At 43.5% G+C, this 27,320-nt stretch overlaps 1 protein-coding gene across 1 annotated transcript in view; it reads left to right on the forward strand.

The window, feature by feature from the left end:
• Positions 1–27,320, forward strand: part of SVEP1 (sushi, von Willebrand factor type A, EGF and pentraxin domain containing 1) — a 128,201-nt gene that overhangs the window by 33,740 nt on the left and 67,141 nt on the right. The window contains exons 4-17 of the mRNA XM_053372176.1: positions 844–1,002; positions 2,889–3,068; positions 8,579–8,758; positions 10,486–10,683; positions 12,016–12,134; positions 13,745–13,874; positions 15,298–15,405; positions 17,574–17,705; positions 18,801–18,995; positions 22,090–22,211; positions 22,708–22,816; positions 23,818–24,009; positions 24,293–24,526; positions 25,929–26,090. Coding sequence (XP_053228151.1) covers positions 844–1,002; positions 2,889–3,068; positions 8,579–8,758; positions 10,486–10,683; positions 12,016–12,134; positions 13,745–13,874; positions 15,298–15,405; positions 17,574–17,705; positions 18,801–18,995; positions 22,090–22,211; positions 22,708–22,816; positions 23,818–24,009; positions 24,293–24,526; positions 25,929–26,090 — 2,220 coding nt within the window. The remainder of the gene's footprint in view (positions 1–843; positions 1,003–2,888; positions 3,069–8,578; positions 8,759–10,485; positions 10,684–12,015; positions 12,135–13,744; positions 13,875–15,297; positions 15,406–17,573; positions 17,706–18,800; positions 18,996–22,089; positions 22,212–22,707; positions 22,817–23,817; positions 24,010–24,292; positions 24,527–25,928; positions 26,091–27,320) is intronic.

A 27,320-nucleotide genomic window follows, 5' to 3' on the forward strand; every position in this document is an offset into this window, starting at 1 on the left:
GAATGGAATGTGAAAATTTGTATCGGGCAAAGAATAAATAAAATAAAATTAAAAAGTAATCAAGAATAATGGGAGTTGGTGTCCAGCAACATCTGGAGAGCCAAAGGTAACTTCTTCTTCTTCTTCGGTAATCACTCATAATCTAATAAGATTGTCTTCCATGAACACGGTTTTAACAGTGAGTCCGTAAGTGAATGTGGAGGCCAATTCTGGATCCACATGTCCTTCCACAATGAGGACATAGGTTTCCGGGTGGGAGTTGATCACGGTGAGGGTTTGCCAAGCATGCCTTCCTCTTAGCACGTTTCTCCCTTTCGTCCTGAGTTTGAGTGTCTTCAAAGTCCATGGCACCTTTGGTAAAGGCTGTTCTACAATTGGAGCACTTGCAAGCCAGTGTTTCCCAGTTGTTGGTGTTTATACTACATTTTTTTTAAGATTTGCCTTGAGAGCATCTTTAAACCTCTTTTGTTGTCCACCAGCATTACACTTTCCATTCTTAAGCTGAGAATAGAGTAGGTGCTTTGGAAGACGATAATCAGGTATCTGCACAACATGACCAGTCCAATGAAGTTGATGTTGAAGAATCATTGCTTCGACACTGGTGATCTTTGCTACTTCCAGTACACTCACATTAGTTTGCCTGTCTTCCCAAGTGATATGTAAAAATCTTTGGATACACCATTGATGGAATCTTTTGAGGAGCTGGAGATGGCATTTATAGGTGGTCCATGTTTCACAAGCGTACAGTACCTGTGGATGAAGGAGTAGGGGACTACAGCTTTGTAATATACTTTTGCAACTTGATCCTGACTTGGATTTTATTGCCCTTACTTTGCTTTTTAGCCTGCCCACCAGGGACCTACAAGCCTGAAGGTTCACCAGGTGGGATAAGCACCTGCATCTCATGTCCTGATGAGAATCACACCTCTCCACCAGGAAGTACCTCTGTCGAGGACTGCAGATGCAAGGAAGGGTATCGCTCTTCGGGCCAGACTTGTGAAGGTAAGCTGTTCATCCATACTCAAAAGAGAGAGAGAGATCCCCAAAATATTAACATCATGATCAATAATTCTTTAAGATAGTGTTGAAGATTGTTTGTTTTTCAATTTTCTTATGAAGGTTTCCTTTCCAAACTGATTTATTTGACAAGGATCCCCTTTGTATCTCCATAAAACCCGTGTACATTAGGAGAAGATTTGTGCTTGGACGCACTCACAGTTCATGTCAAGTGCTGGATAGGACACATGACTTGAATAGGAAAGCTGTTTGGATTGTTATGACTGCATAAATGACCTTTTGGCTCATTCATGAGATTTGTTGTAGAATGGGGGTGGTGCAAATTCATAGGGACAATGTTTTCTTTTCTACTTTTAAACCAGAGGTTTGGAGTGCTTTGTCAGCAATATGCTGACATCTTTACTTCTCCTTTAGCTCTCCAGGTGAGGCAGTGGAAGTGCTGGACCATTGCCTTGTCTCTTTAATGGACTGGATGAGAGCCAACAAACTGAAGCTCAATCCAGATAAGACTGAAGCACTGTTAGTGGGTGGTTCCCTGGACGGGACAGCAGAGAGGTTGCCTGATCTTGATGGGGTTATGCTCTGAAGGAGTGGGCTACTTGGGGGTACTCCTGTATTCTTTGCTGTCACTTGAGCTTCCATCAACTTCGGTTGGTGGCCCAGCTGTGCCCTTATTAGGACAGGGACAACTACTGTTGTCTATGCTCTGGTAACCTCTAGGTTAGATTATTGCAATGCATTATACGTGAGGCTGCCCCTGAAGACGGCTTGGAAACTTCAGCTAGTACAGAATTCAGAGACCAGGTTTCTCACCAAGGCTAGACGGTTTCAGCACGTCACACCAATCCTGACCCAACTGTAGTGGCTGCCACTTAGTTTCTGGGCCCAATTCAAAATGCTGATTTTGACCTAGAAAGCCATATGCACCTACACAGACTCTGAGATCATCCTCGGTGGCCCTTCTTCATGTGCCTCCTCCACAAGAGGTCCAGAGGGTGGCAACACAAGAACGGGGCCTTCTCTGCAGTGGCTCCCTGTCTGTGGAATGCTCTCCCCAGTGAGGTTTGCCTGGCGCCTTCATTATACACCTTTAGGCACCAGGCAAAAACGTTCCTTTTCAACCAGGCCTTTGGCTAATCCGATTTACATCCGATGCCCTTTTAAATGTGTTGCGGAAGAGGGGATTATTGGTTTGTTTCTGCTTTTATTTGTATTGTGCCACTTTGAGATTTATTATATTTTAATTTTATGTTGCGAACTGCCGTGAGATCTACGGGTATAGAGCAGTATCCAAATTTAATAAATAAATAAATCCTGCTTAGCAATCGCATGCAACGATGACAATTAAGGCTGTAATTCTATACATGTTTACCTGGGTGAAGCCCTGTGGAGCACAGTGGGGCTTACTTCTGAATAGACATGTATAGGACTGTGCTGTAAGGGACGCGGGTGGGGCTGTGGTCTAAACCACCGAGCCTCTTGGGCTTGCCGATCAGAAGGTCGGCGGTTCAAATTCCCGCAACGGGGTGAGCTACCGTTGCTCTGTCCCAGCTCCTGCCAACCTAGCAGTTCGAAAGCACACCAGCACAAGTAGATAAATAGGTACTGCCATGGCGGGAAGGTAAACGGCATTTCTGTGCGCTCTGGTTTCTGTCACGGTATCGCCTTGCACCAGCAGCAGTTTAGTCCTGCTGGCCACATGACCTGGAAAGCCATCTGTGGACAAATGCCGGCTCCCTTGGCCTGAAAGCGAGATGAGCCCCATAACCCCATAGTCACCTTTGACTGGATTTAACCACCCAGAGGTCCTTTACCTTTTACCTTCAGGATTGTGCTGTAACCAGTTTGTAATTATTATTTGCTCCAATCAGTGGTTCACTGCCCTGAACTTCACCCTCCTGAAAATGGCTATTTTATCCAGAACACCTGCAACAATTATTTCAATGCTGCATGTGGAATCCGATGTAAAACAGGATTTGACCTTGTGGGAAGCAGCATACGACTTTGTCAGCCCAATGGCTTATGGTCTGGTTCAGAAACGACATGCAGAGGTAAGAAGCCTTTACTTTTGAAAAAGAATTGTTGCCTTTCTCTTGTTGGCTTGGTTTCGTTGTTATTCTCTGCCAATCTTCCATGATATGTGTCCCAGGCAACCCAGTCAGATGGGCAGGGTACAAATAATAAATTATTATTATTATTATTATTATTATTATTATTATTATTATTATCAGGTAGTATTCAATGGAAATTTACTCAGAATAGAAATTAATATACCTGAAGGAGCGTCTCCACCTCCATCCCTCAGCTTGGACACTGAGGTCCAGCTCCGAGGGCCTTTTGGCAGTTCCCTCACTGCGAGAAGGCAAGTTACAGGGAATCAGGCAGAGGGCCTTCTTGGTAGTGGTGCCCGTCCTGTGGAACACCTTCCCTTCGGATGTCAAGAAAATAAGCAACTATCTGACTTTTAGAAGACATCTGAAGGAAACCCAGTATGGGGAAGTGTTTAATGTTTGATATCTTACCGCGTTTTTAATATTCTGTTGAATATTCCCCAGCGTGGCTGGGGAAACCCAGCCAGATGGGCGGGGTATGAAGAAGAAGAAGAAATTAGGTCCCTTCATTTCAGTGTGACTGCTCTGAGTAAGATTTAGTTTCATACTATCCACAAAAGGATAGTATGTTACTGTCACACTCATTTTTTATGTTACTGTCACACTCATTCTTTGGGATGTTTTCCAAATGCCAAACTATTTTCTTTGATTCAATCTGCAAATGCTATGAGAATCATGTTGCATTGTGTCCCCCAAGCAAATATGCATGTACAGCAATATCCAGAACCTGCATATAAGACTCATGTAATAACAGAACATAGTAACCAGCCAATGCTTAGCTGACTGATCTGTTGAGGCAGCTGTTGCTTTTCATTTCCAGGTGTACTACCTGATGGCTGAAGGTCATATTTTCTGCTTATTCACTTGAGAGGCTAGTTATTTGGTTACCATATTTTTCGCCCCATAGGGTGCACCTAGTTTTTTTTTGGGGGGGGGATAAAGAAAAAAAATTATCCCCCCCAGGCGCGGGGCTGGGGCTGGGGCAGGGAAAGCCCAAGCTTCCTCCGACCCCAGCCCCCAGAACAGGCTGCTCTCCGCAAGCCTAGGGAGACCGGCACGACGTCGCGCCAGTCTCCCCAGGCTTGCGGAGAGCTGCCCGAAGCCCGGAGAGCCTGCATTCGCCCCATAGGATGCACACACATTTCCCCTTCATTTTTGGAGGGGAAAAAGTGCATCCTATAGGGCGAAAAATATGGTATTTGTGCAGGGTTCCCCAAACTTGGGTCCCCACCTGTTTTTTTAGACTACAGTTCCCATCATCCCTGACCATGGGTCCTGCCAGCTAGGGATGATGGGAGTTGTAGTCCAAAAACAGCTGGAGACCCACGTTTGAGAAACTGTGGTTTAGGGGGAAGTCAATTGGTAAGGATTTCACTTTTAATTTTTATTATTTATTTTTTAAGGGAAGTATTGGCTTTGGGTAGCAAATGGAGCCTTGTACTATTATCTTCATTTTCTGTTAGTTTTCTTTGAATGTCTGAAAGATAACTCTTTTGACTAATTTCTGTTCAGTTCCCTTCGAAGGCACATGGCTCTTAGGCGAGCGATGCTCAACTTTAGCATGTGCTCTGAGTACTATCCTCCATTCATATACTGATAAGGCATGTGGTAAGCAAAGGAGTGATCAAAGGAGCAGTTTCATGAGCCATCACGTTAATCCCAACACAAACCGCCCTCCCAGCTTTTTATCACATGCATTTGAAAGGACAGCAGAAGGATGCTAATGCCCTCGTAGGCTATGTTAACTTGCGGCATTAAACATTCATCCTTTTGCGGTGCTTGCTTTGCTTAGCCAAAATATGTCACTTGTGTGACAAGCAGTGCTTAGACATATTAGCACATGGACGCGGGTGGCGCTGTGGGTTAAACCACAGAGCCTAGGACTTGCTGATCAGAAGGTCAGCGGTTCGAATCCCCGAGGCAGGGTGAGCTCCCATTGCTCGGTCCCTGCTCCTGCCAACCTAGCAGTTCGAAAGCACCTCAAAGTGCAAGTAGATAAATAGGGACCGCTCCGGCGGGAAGGTAAACGGCATTTCCGTGTGCTGCTCTGGTTCGCCAGAAGCGGCTTAGTCATGCTGGCCACATGACCCAGAAGCTGTCTGCGGACAAACGCTGGCTCCCTCGGCCTATAGAGCGAGATGAGCATGCAACCCCAGAGTCGGTCACGACTGGACCTAATGGTCAGGGGTCCCTTTACCTTTACCTAAATTACACAGCAATAGCGTAAAAGGAAAGAGCAGGAAAGAGCAATTACGGTGAAGTTCGGTATTGATTGACGTTTTACACCCGATCTTTTCTTGTGATCACAGGAGTTTTGTGGCAAAGCAACAATTTCAAGCGGATTTTGAAAAGTCACCTTGTAAAAAAAAAAAACCCACAAGGTGCATTGATTCAGGGGCAATTTTTCAAAATAATAATATTTGCCTTTCATGTAGAAATGCTACCTAAATCTGTCAGTTTTACTATGTCTGTGCACTGAATTTGCAGCAATGTCAGGGGAAGACCTAGTTTCACAGTGGCCTGGTTTAATGTCAGTGTCTGAGAGCACAGGTCCTCAGAGTGGAGCTCACAGTTGTTTTGCTTCTCTTCCCAGTCATTTTGCTGCTTTGGTGCACAGAGATAAGCTTATAGTAACTCTCGTGTCCCAACAGTGGCTCGTGGTTTTGCTTTCTTCTGACTAACCATGAGCTGTAACCAGGTTCCTGTGGTTTAAGGCTTGCAGTTTTGCAGCTTCACCTGGTGCAGTTTCGCAGCTACACCAGAAGTCCAGGTTTGGATGACAGGCTAATCCAAGTGCCTGATGGAGTAGCAGAAATGGGATGAGTGAGGTAGCTACAGTCTCCTGTCCCAGAGCTTCATGGTTTGGCCTAGAATGAAATGTGAATGCAAAATTAGACTCCTGGCCATGTGCTCATGCATGCACATTTAAGTGCCTATATGTGTTTGGAGAGAAGGAAGGAAGGAGCAGAAAAACTGAAGGGTGTGCCTGAATTAGATCTCATTCCATTTCTGCATTCATGAGGGCTGAGATAAGCTGTTTGTTCTGATTTTGGCTGTGCTGCGTTGATCTGTAGGAAAACCTCAAATGCTAGCACTGCAAGTAGTTAAAATAAACTTTAAAAAAATCCAGTGTGGCTATAGTAAATGAAGTGGTAACAAAGTCCTCTTACAGACAAGGACTCCTGTATAAAGAACATGGAAAAGATGGCAGCGGAGTTTCTCCCACTTGTGTTTTGGTAAGGAGATCCTTTTCTGCGCAGTAAGCCGGAATATTCCAATAACTAATTCGGCAAAGTGTGAGATTAATCGGGATTCGCAGCATCCTCAGATATTTGGCATCTAATCTTAATAACGATAGATGAAATTGCCACAGACTCTTGGCTTTCCTGCTGGAGAAGAAACAACAGGCAAGAGATAATACTTAACATCCAACAGATTACAAAAGTCTGTGCCTGGGTATTGTTCCACAGGGTTTTATAAAGGCATTAAAATTGCCCTGGGAGATGTTGGAGGCGGGAGGAATCTCATGATGTGCCTTAATTCTTCCACAGATATTTTTTTTTATCCTTGGCACCAAAGCTCTAAAGAATCCTAGATGCTTTTCCTCTTTCTTATGAAGAGGTTATCCAGAAATAAGCAAGCCTGCCAAATTAAACATAGCTGCAATAAAAAATTGCATAACGCGCTTCCAGGGGCCAAGCTTCTTAAAATATATTTAATCCCTTTTTAAAAACTTTTTTTTTTTAGTATGCAGTTTCATGGGGGGGGCAAGTTGGAGAAAGACAGCATTCTGGAACCGAACAACTTGACATTCCCAGTGCACAGATGTTAGATGGATGTTTGGTTTGCCACTTCATATTCTATTCTGTTCCTCAATTGTTTAAAAGGTCTGTTAGCAAATCTTCCTGTAATATTCTCCCTGAATGAGGGAAGCTGCTGCTGCTGTTTTGGGGCCACGTCTTGTCGTGGGAGATACGCAACCGTATTTTTGTACAGTTGACTTAACATGACTGATACCTCAGAGGATATTATCTGCTAATTACCTGTCAAAAAGGTGTATATTTCTCTGGATAAATTCATTTCTGTGCTTGTGCTAGTTTCAGTTCCTATTTGGTGATCGCTTTAATGAAACAAATAAATAAAGGATGCCAAACAGTCTAGAAAAAGTAGTGCTGGAACTCATCATGAACACCTCCAGGAGATTTTTTTAGGGGGGAGCCACAATGCCAAATATTCCTAGCTGTGGAATTTTATAAAAGGAATTTCCTCAAGAGAATCTGTTCAGACATTACTTGCCCCAGGGATCAGTGACGGCGGGTGGCGCTGTGGGTTAAACCACAGAGCCTAGGGCTTGCCGATCAGAAGGTCGACGGTTCGAATCCCCGCGACGGGGTGAGCTCCCGTTGCTCAGTCCCTGCTCCTGCCAACCTAGCAGTTCAAAAGCACGTCAAAGTGCAAGTAGATAAATAGGTACCACTCTGGTGGGAAGGTAAACGGCATTTCCGTGCGCTGCTCTGCTTTGCCAGAAGTGGCTTAGTCATGCTGGCCACATGACCCGGAAGCTGTACTCCGGCTCCCTCGGCCAATAAAGCGAGATGAGCGCCACAACCCCAGAGTCGGCCACGACTGGACCTAACGGTCAGGGGTCCCTTTACCTTTATGTTTAGCCCCTTTCACCCCCTGAAGCAAAACAGGAATGTGCCACTTCATGCCCCCTCCCATTCTGCTGCGACCAGAACACACAAACCCTTACCAAACTTTGCAAGAGAAGGGGTGTTCTGCTAAGTGTTTGGGCTCGCCTTTCCTGCTCTAGGGCCAGGAAGACAAGCAGCAATGCAGCATACTGGAACACCTCTCCTTTCCCCAAAATACAGCGAAAGGCAGGTGTTAACCAGCAGCAGAAGCTATGGGGTGGCCAGGACTCCACCTCTTGTATTATTTCCACTGCCCTGCGGTGGGTGCTTTGTTCTACCTTGTCCCTGGGCTGGTTCTGCTAGAGATTCTGGCCGGGATGAGGTAGGAAACAGGTTCTGAATGCTCCAGACGGCTCATGTAAATGACCCAAGATTACAAGCCAATTGGACTTATAAGAAAGTTGCCTCTGTCCTCAGTCAAGCCCCAAGACTTGTTTGCTGAGGCATCTCAAGGAAATATTATTTGGTTTAGCTACCTGCATTTGCAATTTGTGACAACCCTGGATGCCTATTTGATGGGTCAGGTCTCTCGATATTGTTGTATATGCATTTTCTGATCTTTAAAATGCACAGAATTCAACAGCCCAAACCTGAACACACTTTTCAGCATCTTGGTCCCTTCTGTTGCCAGTGGTTTCATTGCCAGAGAGTGCAATAATGATTACCGAGAAAAAGATGGAAAGTTGTGTGCATGTCTTACTCAACTGCTTCCCGGTAAAAGTGTTGATGTACTTGACTTTGTTTTAACCTCTGCAGTTCGCACATGCCCCAAACTCTTCGCTCCTCAAAATGGACACATTAACTGCTCGCTAAGTGGGATCTCGTATAAGACAGTGTGCTTGATGACCTGCAATGAGGGGTATGAATTGGAAGGTAGCTCCAAACTCACCTGTCAAAGCAACTCGCAGTGGGATGGCAAGGAGCCAAAGTGTGTGGGTATGTTTTCATTCTGCTACTGTCCCTTTGGAACACAACTCAAAACCAGGGTTTGTTACTTTAAGCAACAAAATGCTGATGACAAAACTAATACTTCCAGCAATTGCAACAACCACCAAAACTTCTTTCAAAGGAAAGCAAAACATAAACGCATTACGTATATTTTTGGAGGCACGCTCCATTGTCTCTCAAGAGACGGGTGCCAACAATGAAGTTCGTCCACAGTTTTTATACACTGTATCATGTAACTTGTTACACTGCTTTTGTTTGTTGTCTCCAACAACCATTTTCTAAAAAGAAACATACACTAGTGGCCAACATTGTGGAAACATTTTGGAAAAAGTGTATTTCCAAGTGTATTTCCAAGATGTTATGATGGCTCATCTTTTTCCCAAAAGGTTTCCACAATTTTGGCCACTAGTGTAGGTGGGCAAGTGTAGGAATGCAGACAGAAACTTGAAAAACATACTGGCTGTTTACACGTTATAAAGGCTAAGGAATTGTAACAAGTTAAAATGAATTCTTGAAATTCAAATTAAAAGTTTTGTATACTCTCCAGTCAACAAGTTCAGAATTTCACAAGAATTCTACACCCTAGAATTAGTGAAAGTGTGATATGTAATAAATTCAGTCCGTATGTCTAAACTATATTGAGATTTAGACCTTCAGGCATTTGGCTCACTTTCATTGTATCCTTAGCACGAAACAAACTGAGCACCATTGATGTAATGTAGGAATAAATACAGGGTCCTGAACAACGCAGTGCCTTTCATTCTTGCTGTTGTTTCTGGCACAAGTCTGGCATTGCTGAACTTCAGACTTATCTGCTGAACTTGCCAGGTCCCGTGATGTTGTATTCAGGCACTTAGCCACACTTGCAGACACTTTTTTCAACTAATCAGCACATGGGAAGATGTGTCAAAGTGTGTGTGTGCATTCAGCATAAAGAAACACTTAATGATGTTAGTTGATACCTGCCTTGCCCCACCCTCCGGCCCTAGGAGTCCTCATAAGGGAGCTGGTCCTGGAAGAAGAACTGTGAGGGGAGAGACTTTGTCAGGCAAGGCCTCCTTCCAGCAGCCTTGCCCCCCCCCCCAGTCTCTTCTTCTCAATTTGTATTGTATTACCGTATTTTTCACTCTATAAGACGCACCAGATCACAAGACGCCCCTAGTTTTTGGAGGAGGAAAACAAGAAAACAAATATTCTGAATCTCAGAAGCCAGAACAGCAAGAGGGATCGCTGCACAGTGAAAGCAGCAATCCCTCTTGCTGTTCTGGCTTCTGGGATAACTGCACAGCCTGCATTCGCTCCATAATATGCACACGCATTTCCCCTTACTTTTAAGGAGGGGAAAAGTGAGTCTTATAGAGCAAAAAATACGGTATTTTATGTACTGTGGCTTGCCATTGTTTAAGTGATTATAGTTTAGAAATTATTTCTTGTAACTGTTGAGTGGCTTTCTGTTTAACTTTTATATGTTGATATTATTTAATACTATTCTAATGATGAATGTTACTTTTTTGATGTAGGTTGCTTATTTTATTATCACATTTTTGTAGTGCATCAGATTGTTATAAGATGTACGCTTTTTGTTTCTTCAGCTTGTAAACCACCTTGAGTGTTGTAAAATAGAAAGACAGTATACAAATTAAAAGTGACGATGATGATGGTGATAGAATATCAAATGTGCAATCTGTTTTTGTCCATGTGTTTCCTTTGTCTAGAACTGCATTGCCCCGTCTTCCAAAAACCAAAAGATGTGACAGTCCACCCACACCTCTGTGGGCTCGAACCATCCAAGCATGGCACTGTGTGCAGGTTCAGTTGTCCCAGTGGATTCCTTTTGTCTGGGGTTAGAGAAGAACTGCAGTGCTTAACCAGTGGGAGGTGGAGTGGAAATGTGCAGAAGGCATTCTGTAAAGGTATGGATTTTTTAATAATCTTTTTTCTGGAGTTTTACATTGCATATTTGTATTCAAACATTAAGCATCAGCATCATCATTTAGGATTCCCTGAATCCTTAGATTCCCCTCCACCGTTAAAAAAATTTCAACTCATTATATATCATCGTCCAGAATGCTTTTGTTATCTTGCATGTCCACCACATATGGTAGAACGTGCCTTCCTTCTCCTTACATTTCCAATATACATTTGAAGAAGTCCTGTACATCTTTGCTTGGTAGGTGTTAAATACCAATGATAAAAGGGACATGGGTGGTGCTGTGGTCTAAACCACAGAGCCTAGGGCTTGTCGATCAGAAGGTCGGCAGTTCAAATCCCCGCGACGGGGTGAGCTCCTATTGCTTAGTCCTTGCTCCTGCCAACCTAGCAGTTCGAAAGCACGTCAAGCTGTATGCCAGCTCCCTCAGCCAGTAAAGCGAGATGAGCACCACAACCCCAGAGTCGTTCGCAACTGGACCTAAGGGTCAGGGATCCCTTTACCTAAATGCCAACGATACATCATTTTCATATAGTTCTCCTTCAACACACAGCATACTGTAAATTTTAAGTCCCTCCCTCCATAACTTTTCCCAAGATGAAAACTGGATATTGTAAAGGTATGGGTTTTGATGAATTTTTCATCTTGTTAAAAATAGAAGGCTTGGGGGAAAGATGGGCATTTGAGCCCTGGTGCCCCAGGTCCTAGTCCAATGTGCTAAATACTACACCACACTGTCTTCTCTCTCTTTTTGATGCTCAGCAGCTGACTGCCTCTGTGCAGAATCTGGCTCCTTGCTCGTTTGTTATTTTCTGTCTTGAAAATCTAAGATTCAAGTCCTGTAACCATTTCTGTGGATTTTTTTTTTTTTAAATCTGTTGATTATATTGACAATAGCATTTGATAACTAAACTTTGACATTGGTGGGCTCTTATAAACAGATATCAATTAAGTTTTGTCAGCAGTGTGTTCCAAAAGTAAATGCATGCAAAATGAAGGGTTCCTGTAACCCTTCTGAATTTTATTACTATTGTAAAATAGTGATTGATTACTTAACAAATAGTAAAGGAAGATTTTAACTCCTCTATCGAGGGAGCAGGGGAATAAAGTGTATGTGTATACATACTGTTTCATTAAAATCAAATGTTTGGAATGGAAATCAGTAACCTCTGTTCAGGTCCATAACTGTGGAATGTGGGTAGTTTTTCAAATCAACACATAAAGGACCTAAATTTCATGTGGATGCAGTTGCAAGGAATTGTACAATTGAAATACACCATTCTTCTTGGAATACTCATGTTCTTTTCTGGTACAGACATTGAACCACCCAAAATTAGCTGCCCTGGTGACATTGAAACTTCTACTCTTGAACACCAGAACTCTGCAAATATTAGCTGGCAGGTTCCAGAGGCAAGCGACAATTCTAGAGATGAGGTAAGGAAAAGCCAAGGCTTTTTGGTTTGACATAAACTCTTTTGTAGGGCCAAGTAATTTGTCATGAATTAATGAGATTATGGGGGCTTGAAGTGCCTTAAACCCTCAAATCCACTGTAAAAGTGCAAAATAGTGTTAACTGGCCTAGACACTTTCAGGGTCTAGCACATGTGCTCATGCTTCACCTCCGCAACGGTGTGAGTGACACAGTCTGATGGCATGTCCTGGGGAGTGAGAGCCAGCTGTCCCGGGGAAAACTTTAGAGCAGCATTTCTGAAACTCTGGGTCTCCAGCTGTTGTGGGACTATGTTGTAAGAGAGTCAGGGTCAGAGAGGGGAATAAAGGAAAATGACCCTACTAATATCAGAATTATATCATTCTACCAAAAAGCCCCACAAGAATAATAAACTGTGCCATGAAGAATGCATGGTTGGGAATATGTCATTTTGCTGTGTCTTTTCATGTATCGTTGAATGTGATTTAATGTGCCTTTTGCTATGTCTGTCTCACTGAAATGAGTCTGAATATATTCTTGCTGAGGTGCCCTTGCTGAGATGTATCTCGTTCTCCACAAAGTGTATCTCTTTTAAAATGTATTTTCCTTACACAATGTATTTGTGAATGTATCTTTACTGAAATGTTGTATTATGCTGTACTTTTCTGAATGTATCCAAAATGTCATTTTGAAGAATGTAACAATCAAAGTATTTCAAAATGTAATTTGTATCCAAAAGGCTGCCACACTGCCATCTACTGAGTCTGCAAATAATGCCACAAATACCTGCTCAAAATAAAGTAGTTTTATTTTCCAATAAGTATGCAAACATCAGACTCTCACACCCGTATTTATTACAACTACAACTCCCATCATCCCTGACCACTGGTCCTGCTAGCTGGGAATGATGGGAGTTGTAGTCCAAAAACAGCTGGAGACCCAAGTTTGGGAAACACAGCTTTAGAGGGGGGGAAACTACTAGATGGTTCAACTAGTCTGTTGCCTTTATGACCATTTTGTACATCAAGAGCATTTACGGACACACACCACTTTCTCCTCTGGCTTTGTTGAGCTGATTATTAATTGACTAACTCCTTTTAGCGGGCTACTTAACAAGTACATCAACAGAGGAAGGGTACTGATTAGAGAACATCTGAATATTTTATTGAGGTGGAGGGGGGGATTTCTACATTGTCTATGAATTCTGCACAAGAAAATAACCGTAGGGATTTGCTTCACCATTCTACAAAGGTTTTCTTTTCCCTGTGTGCAGCAGAGTTGCACGCAGGCTTCATGAATCAAGTGCATAGCAGCAGATCTTGTCTTCTTATCTATGCACAGCAAAATCTTAGTCGCATGCGTGAAGGAGTTGAATAAAGAGCAGTTGTGATCAAGGCTCGAGCTTCACACAGCATTGCCTTTGTTTACAGACAGTAGCTGCGCAGTTTGCAGACTCCAGTGGAAGTCTAGTGTGGGGCGAAGGGACATCTTAGTCATTCCACATCTGCCCCTAGGCTGCTTCGAGCCCTGCAGCTCTAATAAACCCATGCCCTCCTCTCTCCTGATAGAATATTTGAAGTCCCAGGCACCACTAAAAAGTTTGTTCCCACCACAGGTGTCGATTCAGGTGACTCCTGCTTTTATTCCACCTTACCTTTTCCCAATTGGAGAAGTTGATATCACCTATACGGCAGTGGACAGAACTGGGAACCAGGCAAGCTGCACTTTCAGCATCAAAGTTATTGGTGAGTGCTATAGAAAAATTATACACGTTTTGGTGTATATAGTACGTTTCCGAGCACAACTCAAAGTGTTGGTGCTGACCTTTAAAGCCCTAGATGGCCTCGGTCCACTATACCTGAAGGAGCATCTCCACCCCCATCATTCTGCCCGGACACTGAGGTCCAGCGCTAAGGGCCTTCTGGCAGTTCCCTCGCTGCAAGAAGGCAATAAGCGTATAGACAAAACTTTAAGATAAGCTACCTCAGAGAGATGACCTAGAGTCACCCATGGAACCAAGTTTAGGGATTTTCTTAACGAACTAGTTTGGGTCGGGGGATGGTCTGCTCCTACAGATCTGTTCACAGAATCTGGCGATCATTCGGGTCATCTTATGATCTTTGCCTAACAGGAAAAGGTCAAATTTTTGCTTTTCTGGGAGGTCAGCAAGCCTCACCAGCAGGGGATCCATGGACTGACCAGCAGGGGATCCATGTGCCTCTTCATAAAAGGGACATCTAAAGAACAAGTGCTCTGGGCTTCCTATCTCCCCCAATGAACAGGCGCAAAGTCTCTGAGCATATGCAACTTTTTTAAAGGACCCTTCCAGAACCGGCGAGGGCAGAGCCAAGCTTCTGGCGAGCACTCTTTAGATCTTGTGTGGAGTGGGAAAATGTGTTCCATCTCTCCCGCACTGGGCTTGCATGCCCAGCCTTCCCTTTAACGAAGGAGCTCAGAGCAGCTTGGTAATACCACTGGAAAGCAAGCTTTTCTCCTCTGATGTAGGGCATCCCCCTCCTCTTCGCCGGGCATCATTGGCCTGATGTAAGGAGTTCTTGTGGCTCAGTTGGTAGGATTTTTTGCATAAGGCCTTGTGAGATTGCAGCGAGAAATAGGTGTGGATGCGGTCTCATGGCTCGGTTGAGAGCCCCAGTCGTTTGATATGGAAAAGGAATCTGGAAGTGGTCTGTCTGCTTATGTTTGCAGAGAAAGCCCAATACTCCATTGCTATTAAAGCCCTCTTCTGATTCTTATCAGGCAAATAGTCTTATTAAACACACATGTCTGAAGTTGAAAGCTCGCATCAGTGAACTTCTGCCCCCCATTAATTTCGTGCAGCTTCTTGCCAGTAGAAAAACCCAGCCATGGTCTGCTCAGTATCTGGCAGCAGAAAGCCAGTGGGGAACAGCTAAACGTCTACTTTAATGGAGTTTCAGTGACAGCTCTTCAAATGCATTTATTGTGGCCTTAAACATGATGTATCCGTGCTGCATTTATTGATATAAAGTTATTTATGTTTCCTGTTCTAATGACTCATGTAGTCCACAGGGAGCTCTTATCTTAAACGTACATGGCATCTCTGGCCTTGGCTTGACGTTCTCGTTTAATTTTTTCTTTCTTTCTGCTCCCTTGTGATCAAATTTCCTTTTCTGCCTTTAAATTATTTAGACAACGAACCCCCAGTAATTGATAAGTGCAGATCCCCACCACCAATTCAGGGGGCTGAGAAGGAGTACAGAGTAACATGGGATGAACCACAGTTTTCAGATAACTCAGGTAAGCTACTATGATTTTGGGAAGGGTGGGGAGGGAGATCTCTAAAAAAGAGAGTGAGAGAGTGAAAATGCCTCAAATAAATCATTTTGCAGACTTGTGTGATGGGGGTGGGCTAGCTTTGTTTACATTTGGATGAGATTTGGTCATTGGAGGAGCTTTCTAAATAAAATAATAGCATGGCAAGCATGAAGAAAAGTAAGATCTCAAGATAAGGCTTTTAATACGTACTACTAATTGATAGAGGGGACACAGGTAGCGCTGTGGTCTAAACCACTGAGCCTCTTGGGCTTGCCGACCGGTTGGCGGTTCAAATCCCCGTGACGGGGTGAGCTCCCGTTGCTCGGTCCCTACTCCTGCCAACCTAGCAGTTCGAAAGCACGCCAGTGCAAGTAGATAAATAGGTACCACTCCGGCGGGAAGGTAAACGGCATTTCCGTGCACTGCTCTGGTTTCGGTGTTCCATTGCGCCAGAAGTGGCTCAGTCATGCTGGCCACATGACCCGGAAAAACTGTCTGCGGACAAATGACGGCTCCCCCAGCCTGTAAAGTGAGATGAGCGCCGCAACTCCAGAGTCATCTGCGACTGGACTTAACTGTCAGGGGTCCTTTACCCTTACTTTTTTACTAATTGACAGAGAATGAATGCTGCCTTTATGTCAGTTACTCTTGGCGCTTGCTAGCATGAGAATGGAAAATCTGGCATAATGGCTTCAATGCTAACTAGATCTCACCGGAGGGAGCAACTCTGGGGAAGAGTCCTGTTTGTGGGACACTCCCACCCTCTGAAAGTGTTGGGAGGCAGCTTTCCAAAATGCTCTTCCAAAATCTGCTCCAGAGGCTGAGGGACCCTCCAGAGCAACATCAGAGGTGGTACAGGGGGCTGTAGAGAGAAGGGGGGATTTGCTAATACAGTGGTACCTCGGGAAAAGTACTTAATTCGTTCCGGAAGTCCGTTCTTAACCTGAAACTGTTCTTAATCTGAAGCACCACTTTAGCTAATGGGGCCTCCTGCTGCCGCCGTGCCGCCGGAGCCCGATTTCTGTTCTTATCCTGAAGCAAAGTTCTTAACCTGAAGCACTATTTCTGGGTTAGCGGAGTCTGTAACCTGAAGCGTATGTAACCTGAAGTGTATGTAACCCGAGGTACTACTGTATTGCTTCCCTCCCCATTCTTCTACCAGGTTCATCTGTTGGCTTTTTGTCCCCATGTGTCAGTTGAAGGAGGCTTTCTGTTTGCAACCACCTACAAGCCATTATAATTATATATTAGTTAACCTTCAGAATACATTCAAAGGGGTCCCCAAAATAGAGTAATAAACCATTCTTAAAAAGTACATTCTCCCATTATTTTAACACATATTTGCATATTTTTCAATCAAATGACAAATAATCAATTATTACTATATTCTGTAAAGTGATGGTGCTATATTATTATCGTTATTGTTATACACACCAGTTCTACTCAGATCACAAAGAATAGCGTAGAAAACTGGGACTGGGACAATAAATGTCGTTTGGAAGAGTGAAAGAATGGGCCTTCTCTGTGGTGGCTCCTCATTTGTGGAATGCTCTCACCAGAGAGGCTTGCCTGGTGCATAAAGGCATGTAATGATAGTGCCAGACAAAAACATTCCTCTTTACCCAGGCCTATGGCTATTAAATAATCTATGGCCTGTGAAAGTATGGGGGAGAGGACTGTTATTATTATGACTATATTTTTATTAGGCTATCTGTCAGCATGCCTTTTTATTATGTTTTTATCACTGATGTTCTCTTGTGTGTTTTTAATGTTTTACACCACCCTGGGATCTTTCAATGAAGTGTGTTGTGTAAATAATAACAATAAAATATAATCCAGATAAAATAATACGTGAAACAATTTCTACCACTCTTCCTGACCGGGCTTATAATCATATTCCCACAATCCTACGCTGTTCTTACGAACAAAATTAATTAGAGACTTCATTATACCATATTAAGCATTTGAAGAACGTTCCCTCCAAAAACATTTTCCAACATTTCATAGGACTCATTGGGATTTAGTAAAATCCGGTGGCACCGGGCTTCAAGCATTTAAAGCCCAGAACAATGGCTTTGGACTCAAGCTGGTAGGACTACGGTTTGTAGGCAGAAATAATGGACTTCTTTTTTCCCTTCTGGCTTTTCTAGGTGTGGTCTTAACAATAACTAAAAGCCACTCATCTGGAGATTTTTTTCCCAAAGGAGAGACAGTGGTTCAGTATACTGCCAGTGACTCCTCAGGGAATAACAGGACCTGTGAGCTCCACATAGTCATCAGAGGTAGGTTTTGTTGGTGCTTACATTTAAAATGGCTTGCACAGTTTATGGGTATTTCCTGAAATTAATGGACTATGCAGAATTAGATCAATTAACAGGAAGGATTTGAAACCTGTGAGATCAGAGATTCTTAGAAGATTCGACTAAATGTATGAATTATTTGAAAAGTAATTATAATTAACAGATTACGCTAGTAGGATTGCAAGAAGTTCTGTAAGGAGGACTATTTGAAATATTGCAAGAAAGACTATGAAGAGAATTGTTAGTTAATGACAATTAAGAGTAATAGAGAAATTAAGAAATGCTGAATAAATGATAAAGAACGAAAAATCACCAGAGGTTGTTGACGGAAGTCTAAAATATTGTATAACATAAGAAGTTATGTTAAATGATTTTTGGAAATGATATGTTTAAAAAAACTAAGTGTGTGTGTGTGTGTGTGTGTACACACAGTTTATGGGTATTTCCAAAAATTCTCCTCCTCTGAATTTCTCTTTTGTACTTAAGAGTTCCACGTTTTCCATTAAATCTGTTGTTGTTGCTTTAATTTCTGGCTTATATACAGAGCACAGTCTGCCGTAATTTTAAGCTCCTTTGGTTAATTTGTGTTTTCTCTTCCCGATGAACAAAATAGCGATCTTGATGCCACCATACGTACAGCTATGTCAACATTTTTGTGTGGGGTGGTTTGCCAATGTGCAGGTGTGCTTGTGCACATCGGTAAAACACTGCAGAAAAAGACTCTTGCTGCAATCATACATACAATCACATCAAGATTCCTTTGCTGCTGTGTTTAGAAATGGACATGCACCCATGGGTGCTATACAGGGGAAAGGAGAAAGATGCAAATGAACTCTTAGGTTGTGGGAAATTTCACATGCTCCAGTTCCAGAATTGATTTTAGAAATTCTCCCAGGAGGAGAATTCAGGAGGAGTGGAACTGAGAAGATTGCAGAGCAATCAAAGTACAGAACTTTGGGGTGGGGTCTGTACCACAGGCTCAATATCCAGAATAAAGGTGATTTGCATTTTTTAATGCCAAGAGGAATTAAAATAGAGCCTTCCTCTATTGTTTTCTCTCTTTTTTTCCTTCCCCAGGCTCGCCTTGTGAAATCCCCTTTACCCCAGTAAACGGGGATTTTATATGCACAGAAGATAAGACAGGAGTTAATTGCACATTACGCTGCATGGCTGGATATGACTTCACATCAGGTTCCAATGAAAATTACTATTGTGCCTACAAAGATGGTATCTGGAATCCACCGTATTCTACAGAATGGCCTGACTGTTCTCGTAAGGTTTATTATGTATTTTGATTTCCAAGGACCTAGTGCATTCTTTGTCTAGGTGATACAGGACCTGGGAACTGGGCATTATATGAAAAGAAACCTAGGCTTCATTCTGAAGTCCTGGTTCTAATAAAACCTACAAGCAACCGCAGCTAGGATTGAGGTACTAACGGCTGAGGAATTGCTGGAATTATTTCTGTTTCCACAACGAAAAAGATGGTGCTGTGTTATTTAACAGAGATTCAGGGGCTGTTCCAGACCCCTGGGAGAGTTCTTATCTTCCCTTTCCTGCTAACCTCTTCAGTGACACACACAGGGGATGAACTGGATTAGACGTCTAGCTATTAAGCAAATACTGAAATGTCAGCAAAATACTTTCCTTCTTAATTGCTAAAATATGACTCCTAATTCAAAGCACGGTTATTTGGAATGTTGGGTTTTTTTATTATTATTCTAACAAATACATTTAGCCACTTACTTCCTCCCAGGAAGCATGCTTAGGATCGCAGGCAGTGTCATACTGGCCTGGTTTGCAAGTCATGGTAAGCCAGATTTTTGTTTACCATGAGTGTGTGAACATGCTGGCTCCCAGTGGAGACCCCATAACCAGCTTCTCTCCTCCCAGTCTTTTTAGGTCAGGGTTTGGCTTAGGATGCTATCCAGACATGGGTTGTAGTTAAAGTCTCTTCTCCTTAACCTTGGCTCACAACCGTAAGGAAGAGGCCTTACCCAAGAGTTGGATGACATGCTAAGTCAAACCATGGATGCTACTCCTAAACAGCCCAAGAAGGAACAAAGTAGCCATGATTTCATAGAATCATAGAATCATAGAGTTGGAAGAGACCACAAGGGCCATCGAGACCAACCCCCTGCCAAGCAGGAAACACCATCAGAGCACTCCTGACATATGGTTGTCAAGCCTCTGCTTAAAGACCTCCAAAGAAGGAGACTCCACCTCACTCCTTGGCAGCAAATTCCACTGTCGAACAGCTCTTACTGTCAGGAAGTTCTTCCTAATGTTTAGGTGGAATCTTCTTTCTTGTAGTTTGGATCCATTGCTCCGTGTCCGCTTGTCTGGAGCAGCAGAAAACAACCTTTCTCCCTCCTCTATGTGACATCCTTTTATATATTTGAACATGGCTATCATATCACCCCTTAACCTCCTCTTCTCCAGGCTAAACATGCCCAGCTCCCTTAGCCGTTCCTCATAAGGCATCTGTCAGGGAACTGCCATCGGAACGAGAGGAGGAGGAGGGGCTCCATGATGATGCTGGAGAGGGGCCAAGTAGGGAGAGAGGCAGGTCTCCTGTTGGGGAAGAAAATCAGCGCGACACCAGGGATGGAGGGGGGCCAATGGGGGAAGCGGAGAGCAGGCTCAGAGACTCTTCACTGGACACCAGCAGAGAGAGCACAGGTCCTCCGCTACCCACGCCCACCCTGCACAGAAGGCTTCCGAGCAGGGAGGCTAGGAGGAGACTGGGCGTCAAACAACTTTTATGTTGGAAAAGGTTGAAGAAACGCCCACTGTCGGATTCTGCCAGCGACTGAGCAGCCACGAAGTGAGAGGCTGCTCAGGAAAGGTTTAACCAGGCCACCTAGCCAGGAGTGGCGGCAACTTACGCACGAGCAACCCCATAACCATTATAGCATCGTTTCCAGGCCTTTGACCATTTTGGTTGCCCTCCTCTGGACACGTTCCAGTTTGTCAGTGTCCTTCTTGAACTGTGGTGCCCAGAACTGGACACAGTACTCCAGGTGAGGTCTGACCAGAGCAGAATACAGTGGCACTATTACTTCCCTTGATCTAGATGCTATACTCCTATTGATGCAGCCCAGAATTGCATTGGCTTTTTTAGCTGCCGCGTCACACTGTTGGCTCATGTCAACATGTCCTCATGTCCTCCTCAGGAGCCAACCATGTTTGGACTAAGACATGGTTTAGCTTAGTGTGTCATGTGAACATGCCAAAATATGTGATTGGAATGCAATCGTACCTCAGAAGTCGAATTGAATCCGTTCCGGAAGTCCATTTGACTTTTAAAACATTCAGAAACCAAAGCGCGGCTTCTGATCGGCTGCAGGAACCTCCTGCAGCCCATCGGAAGCCTCGTGAGATGTTCGGCTTCTGAAAATCGTTCAGAAAACCAGAACATTCACTTCCGGGTTTCAATCGTTCAGGAGCCGATTTTTTCGGAAGCCAAGGCGTTCGAGATCCGAGGTACGGCTGTAATTCTTACATACTTGCTGATAGTAGTCAGATACAAGTTATTCATTATAACTAGTTTCTTGACTTATTTAATAAGTACTTATTTAAAGTAAACTTTTCTCATGTTATGGGAGAGGGCCTTCTTGGTGGTGGCTGCTTCCAGTCTCTGGAACTCCCTCCCTGGAGAAACTAGACGGGCTCCCAACTTTTTGTCCTTCCATTGGCAGGTGAAGATGTTATTGTTCCAACAGGCTTTTAACTGAGCCTAGGACTTGCCGATCAGAAGGTCGGCGGTTTGAATCCCCACAATGGGGTGAGCTCCCGTTGCTCGGTCCCTGCTCCTGCCCACCTAGCAGTTCGAAAGCACGTCAAAGTGCAAGTAGATAAATAGGTACCGCTCCAGTGGGAAGGTAAACGGCGTTTCCCTGCGCTGCTCTGGTTTGCCAGAAGCGGCTTTGTCATGCTGGCCACATGACCCGGAATCTGTACTCCGGCTCCCTCGGCCAATAAAGCGAGATGAGCGCCGCAACCCCAGAGTTGCCCACGACTGGACCTAATGGTCCTTTACCTTTACCTTTAATGAAAGGGCTAGTGTTGTGCTGTTTACATTTTAATTATTTGTATGTTTTAAACAGGTTTTATATGTGCATGTAGTTTTAATTCTATTAATGTTTATTTGTTTTTTAATGTCTCTCTCCCCCCCCACACACTTTTAGCAATTCTTGGTTTTATCTGTAAGCTTCCGTTGGGGGGGGGCAGAGTGGCGGTATAAATAAATATAATCATCTTAGCTGACTTATCATTTTTAAAAAATCTCTTTTGTACACTGCTTGGAAGCGGTATAGGAATCGTTTAAATAAATGAAGAATCTTCCCGTACCCCTTTTTTTCAGTGAATCGCTTGGCAAACCATGGTTTCAAATCCTTTGAGATGCTGTACAAAGCAACGCGATGTGATGACAGCAACCTTCTTAAAAATTTCGGGGACGCTTTTCAGAGCGCACTTGGTAAAATGGTGGGTTAGTAATGCACCATCTTTTAAAACATAATTATTATCATTTCATGAATTGAATTGCTTGCCCTCAAAATGTTGAGCACACAATATGCACAGCAGAGCGACAATATTTAATATCATAAACCTTTCGGTTTATGAAAGCTACTGGCTGATGGAACAGTTATTTCTTATTTGGAAAATATTTAAATTGGGTAATGGCTGGGAAGTTAAAGCTTTGTATCTAAAGAAGTATGTTAAATTAAGAGGTAGATTTTAGCATTGCACTGTTATGCGTTGTTCTGTCCATGCAAAGCACTACAGTTTGCCAGATGGAATGTGCTATTCTGGGGGGTTCTCTCAATTCCCCCAGAGGCAATTTTGGGGGGTACTGGGGGAGGAGAGGGGGGAATGCCCCCTTGGCAAGTAGAAGTCCTTGCACAGGACTTCGACTTACAGAAATAATCAGGCAGTTTCCTGCCCAGTGTTTTCACTGTTACTCTTAAATCTTGGCTCATAGGTTCCATCATTTTGCAATGATGTCGATGACATTGACTGCAGACTGGAGGATCTGCCACAGAAACATTGCTTAGAATATAATTATGACTATGAAAATGGCTTTGCAATTGGTAAGTGAATTATTTTGCTGCTCACTAGCTCTAAACCTCCTAGATAGCCTAAATAAGAAGGGAACGTTCAGCAGTCCTGAAGATGTATTGATCCATCTAGCAATTCTCGATTTTGGTCTAGCTATCAAATCATTGCAAACACATGTTTGAGCCCTGGACAAAGAAATGTGAGGGGTGGGGTTTGGGGGGGTGCTGTTTGCAGATAGGATTCAGAGTAGAGAACTTTTCCTTCATTCTAAATTCCCGTTTTCCTTCTTGTTTTGAAAGAACAATTATGGCACTCTGTGAAATTCATTTCAGTATAATATGCAGCAAGCATTGCCATATATATATATATATATATATATATATATATATATATATATATACCCCACCCATCTGGCTGGGTTTCCCCAGCCGCTCTGGGTGGCATCCAACAAAATATTAAAAATACAATAAAGCATCAAATATTAAAAACTTCCCTAAACAGGGATGCCTTCAGGTGTCTTCTAAAACTCAGATACAGTGGTACCTCAGTTTACGAACTTAATCTGTTCTGGAACTCCGTTCTTAAACCAAAGCCATTCTTAAACCAAAGTGCGCTTTCCCTAATGAGGCCTCCTGCCGCCGGTGCCCTTCCACCGTTTGGCTTCCGTTCGTAGACCGAGGTAAAGTTTGCTAACCGGAACATCTACTTCTGGTTTTGCGGAGTTCGTATACCGAATAGTTTAAGAACAGGGCTGTTCTTAAACCGAGGTACCACTGTAGTTGTTTATTTCCTTGGCATCTGATGGGAGGGTGTTCCACAGGGCGGGCGCCACTACCAAGAAGGCCCTCGGCCTGGTTCCCTACTTCTGCTGGATACATGTTCTGAAGTCAAGTCAGATTTCTACATGTAGTGAGGTCTTTTCATTTTCTTCTTTCAACGATTTAGCAGTGCTTCATTTGTGTGTGTTGGCATCCTTGGGAGTTGTTGCTATATTATCATTGTGATATTTCCTCTTCATATTAATCACTGCCAGGTCCTGGTGGCTGGGGTGGAGCAAATCGGCTAGATTATTCGTACGATGATTTCCTCGAGGCAGTTCCTGAGGAAGAGAAACCTAACCCACTATCTGGTTCAGTGAATGTGGCACACTCCCGGGTCAAAAGGCACAAAAAAATGAATGTGCCTACATCAGACCACAAAATAAAGTTTGTTTTTAATATAACTGGTAAGGAAAACCCTCTTTTTTTCATTATTGTATAAAATATTGTTTATTGGGTGTAATATTTCATACTGTGCCTGGTATAAAAACAAGAGATTTTCGACTGAGTTTTAAGAGTGGCTTTTCCTTTTGCCGTGATATTCAGGAGCGGTGTCTAACAATCTGCATATTTGGATTATTATTATTTATACTCTCCTGCTCTGACTTATGGTGTTGCGGGAGTCAACATTTTCATGCCTTTGTGTACATGTGTGAGGTTTGTTTGTTTTTGTTTTTTCCCTAATCCCAGCTAGTGTACCATTGCCTGATGAACGAAATGATACACTGGAATCGGAGAACCAACAGCGCCTTCTAAAAACGCTAGAGACTATCACAAACAGGCTGAAAAGAACTCTCAGTAAGGATCCAATGTATTCTTTTCAGTTTTCTTCTGAACTGCTCGTAGCGGACGCCAACTCGCTAGAAGCTGAAAAGGCCTTCCTGTTTTGCAGGCCAGGCTCTGTCCTAAGAGGCCGGATGTGTGGTAAGCAAAATTCAGCTTTAAGTCTTTTTCTTGACCTTAGTTGCAGTAAATAAAAGAAAGGTTACTGCTTTCGAGAACTGAGAAAGCGTGATAGAATCTTAACAGATGGCAAAGTTTTCAATAACGCTGTTCCATTCCCTCTTTCCGCTATAACAGAAAAAAATGTGAAAGAGGCAAATTTTCTTAATTTCTGTGTGCAGATTTGGATATATCTGGATATTTCAGTGCTATGCCCTATGTATCATTTCATTGTACAGCAGTGCTGCTTGTGTGATTGCAAACATTATATTACACCGAATGAAGTCTTCTTTCAAGTTCAAACCTTAACGACCTTCAGCTACTTCAATTCCGCAGTTTATGATCTCATCTTTTCTAGCACGCACCCGTACATTAGTCCAAATTAAACTCTAATTAACAGGAGAACCTCTGCTTCTTAAAGGCGGCATTGGGGGGCTATTGGCAGGTAAAGTGCTTTTTAACTCAGCGCCTCCCTGCCTCCCGCACTCTATGCCAGAGCGAGAGCCAGGTACTGAGACAAACTGCGAGTGGAGCCCATTCCCCCCTGTCCCTGTGGGGGAACTTGCAAGGATAATTCTCAATCATAATTCACAAGCACAACTCAAAGTGTTGGTGCTGACCTTTAAAGCCCTAAACAGCCTCAGCCCAGTATACCTGAAGGAGCGTCTCTACCCCATCATTCAGCCAAGACACTGAGGTCCACCTCCAAGAGCCTTCTGGCAGTTCCCTCACTTTGAGAAGTGAGGTTGCAGGGAACCAGGCAGAGGGCCTTCTTGGTGGCGGCACCCACCTTGTGGAACGCCCTCCCATCAGATGTCAAGGAAATAAACAACTATCCAACTTTTAGAAGACATCTGAAGGCAGCCCTGTTTAGGGAAGTTTTTAATGTTTGAAATTTTATTCTGTTTTTAATGTTGTGTTGAAAGCTGCCCAGAGTAGCTGGGGAAAACCAGCCAGATGGGCGGGGTAGAAATAATAAATTATTATTATATTATTATTATCAATCATCCTTGTTTTTTCTTTGCCAACAATTGCCCGCTGTCGCGGTAACTGCTTCCATTTTAAGGCAGACCGGAATCGGAAGCCCGATTGCAAACATTATATTATCTGCATTGCGGTGCGTTCAAAGATCAGCTGAAATGGATGAGTTAATTCATCCTTCAGCCAAATTCATACGGCTTTTCTGCAGGTAGGAAATGTTTGAACAGAGGAGCATTCAGCTATGTGAAACCCCCCCTGCAGTCTGGCTGGTATAGTTCAGACACGGGTTTTGCCTTGCCTTCTGTTGCTTGTGAGAACTGGGCTGTGGTCAACAGCTACCGTAGACAAAGATCTTCATTACATTTTCCATGCATAACTTTTATTTTGTCCGGTTAAATCACAGTTAACTGCCCTCTGGGGACTTATTACTCCCTGGAACACCATGCATGTGAAAGCTGCTGGATTGGTTCGTACCAAGATGAGGAAGGGCAGCTGGAATGTAAGAACTGCCCTTCTGCTAGCTACACTGAATATCTCCATGCCAGAAGTATATCAGAATGTAAAGGTGAGAGGTTAGCAATCATGTAATACCTTTTTAAAAAAGCAACTAAAGATGTAAGTTTTTCATTTAGACACTGCAAAAAATTGCTTTTAAAATATTTTAATAATATTTAGAATTTGTTTTAAACAGTTGTGGAGACTAGAACTAAATATTTAAAATAAAAGTCTAGTTTATGGATTTTTGTTGTTGTTTTAGAATTGTGGAAAAATAAAGGAAGGGGAAATTGCAAAGCTAATATTAAAAGTTCAGCCTTTGGCTGGGTAGAAACCTATTTCTTAATCTGGACTGTCTTTCAACCAAATGACTCGAAGGCAGTTCACAACGCTGAGTGATATTCAGCATGATGTGAGTAGCAGTTCACTCGTGCGACAGGACTTCCTCATCCTCTCCAACCATGCACCTTTCTGAAAGGTTCCCCCAGCACTTTGGGATGGGGCACACAAGGCCTACGAGGAGGAAGAGAGGGAGAAGTCCTTTTGCACCAGCGGAAGTCCGTTTCAGGCAGCCACAGTTGAATATCACTCAATTAAAAATGGCAATGAAACCAACAAAATCAGTAGATCGGGCACAAAACAAGAAACCAGCGGTAAGAACAGCAGGTTAAAACATTTACAACTCAAAACCTCAACACAAGTAGTTCTCAAGCTTTTGTCTCTCCCTCAGCTGTTGATCCAATGTGACTGGTAATATACTGTAATCGGTATGTTTGACTGAAAAGACCAATCACCAAATGGACTTCTTTTTTCTGTGGGCTTCACATTTTGCCTAACTGCTCAGCGCTCACGATAAGTGCAATTTGTGTTCTTGGCAGATGCTCCGTGCTAATTGCATTCTGCAAGCAGTTGTGGTGCGCAGATTCTTTGGGCTTGTAAGTGGCCAGTTACATTGTGTTTTAGAGGTTATTCTGCCTTTGGCTCTGTCAGGGAACTGCCATCGGAACGAGAGGAGGAGGAGGGGCTCCACGACGATGCTGGAGAGGGGCCAAGTAGGGAGAGAGGCAGGTCTCCTGTTGGGGAAGAAAATCAGCGCGACACCAGGGATGGAGGGGGGCCAATGGGGGAAGCGGGGAGCAGGCTCAGAGACTCTTCACTGGACACCAGCGGTGAGAGCACAGGTCCTCCGCTACCCACGCCCACCCTGCGCAGGAGACTTCCGCGCAGGGAGAGTAGGAGGAGACTGGGCGTCAAACAACTTTTATGTTGGAAAAGGTTGAAGAAACGCCCACTGTCGGAT

The sequence above is a fragment of the Podarcis raffonei genome, chromosome 17, assembly GCF_027172205.1.
Source record: "Podarcis raffonei isolate rPodRaf1 chromosome 17, rPodRaf1.pri, whole genome shotgun sequence".
Lineage (NCBI taxonomy): Eukaryota > Metazoa > Chordata > Lepidosauria > Squamata > Lacertidae > Podarcis > Podarcis raffonei.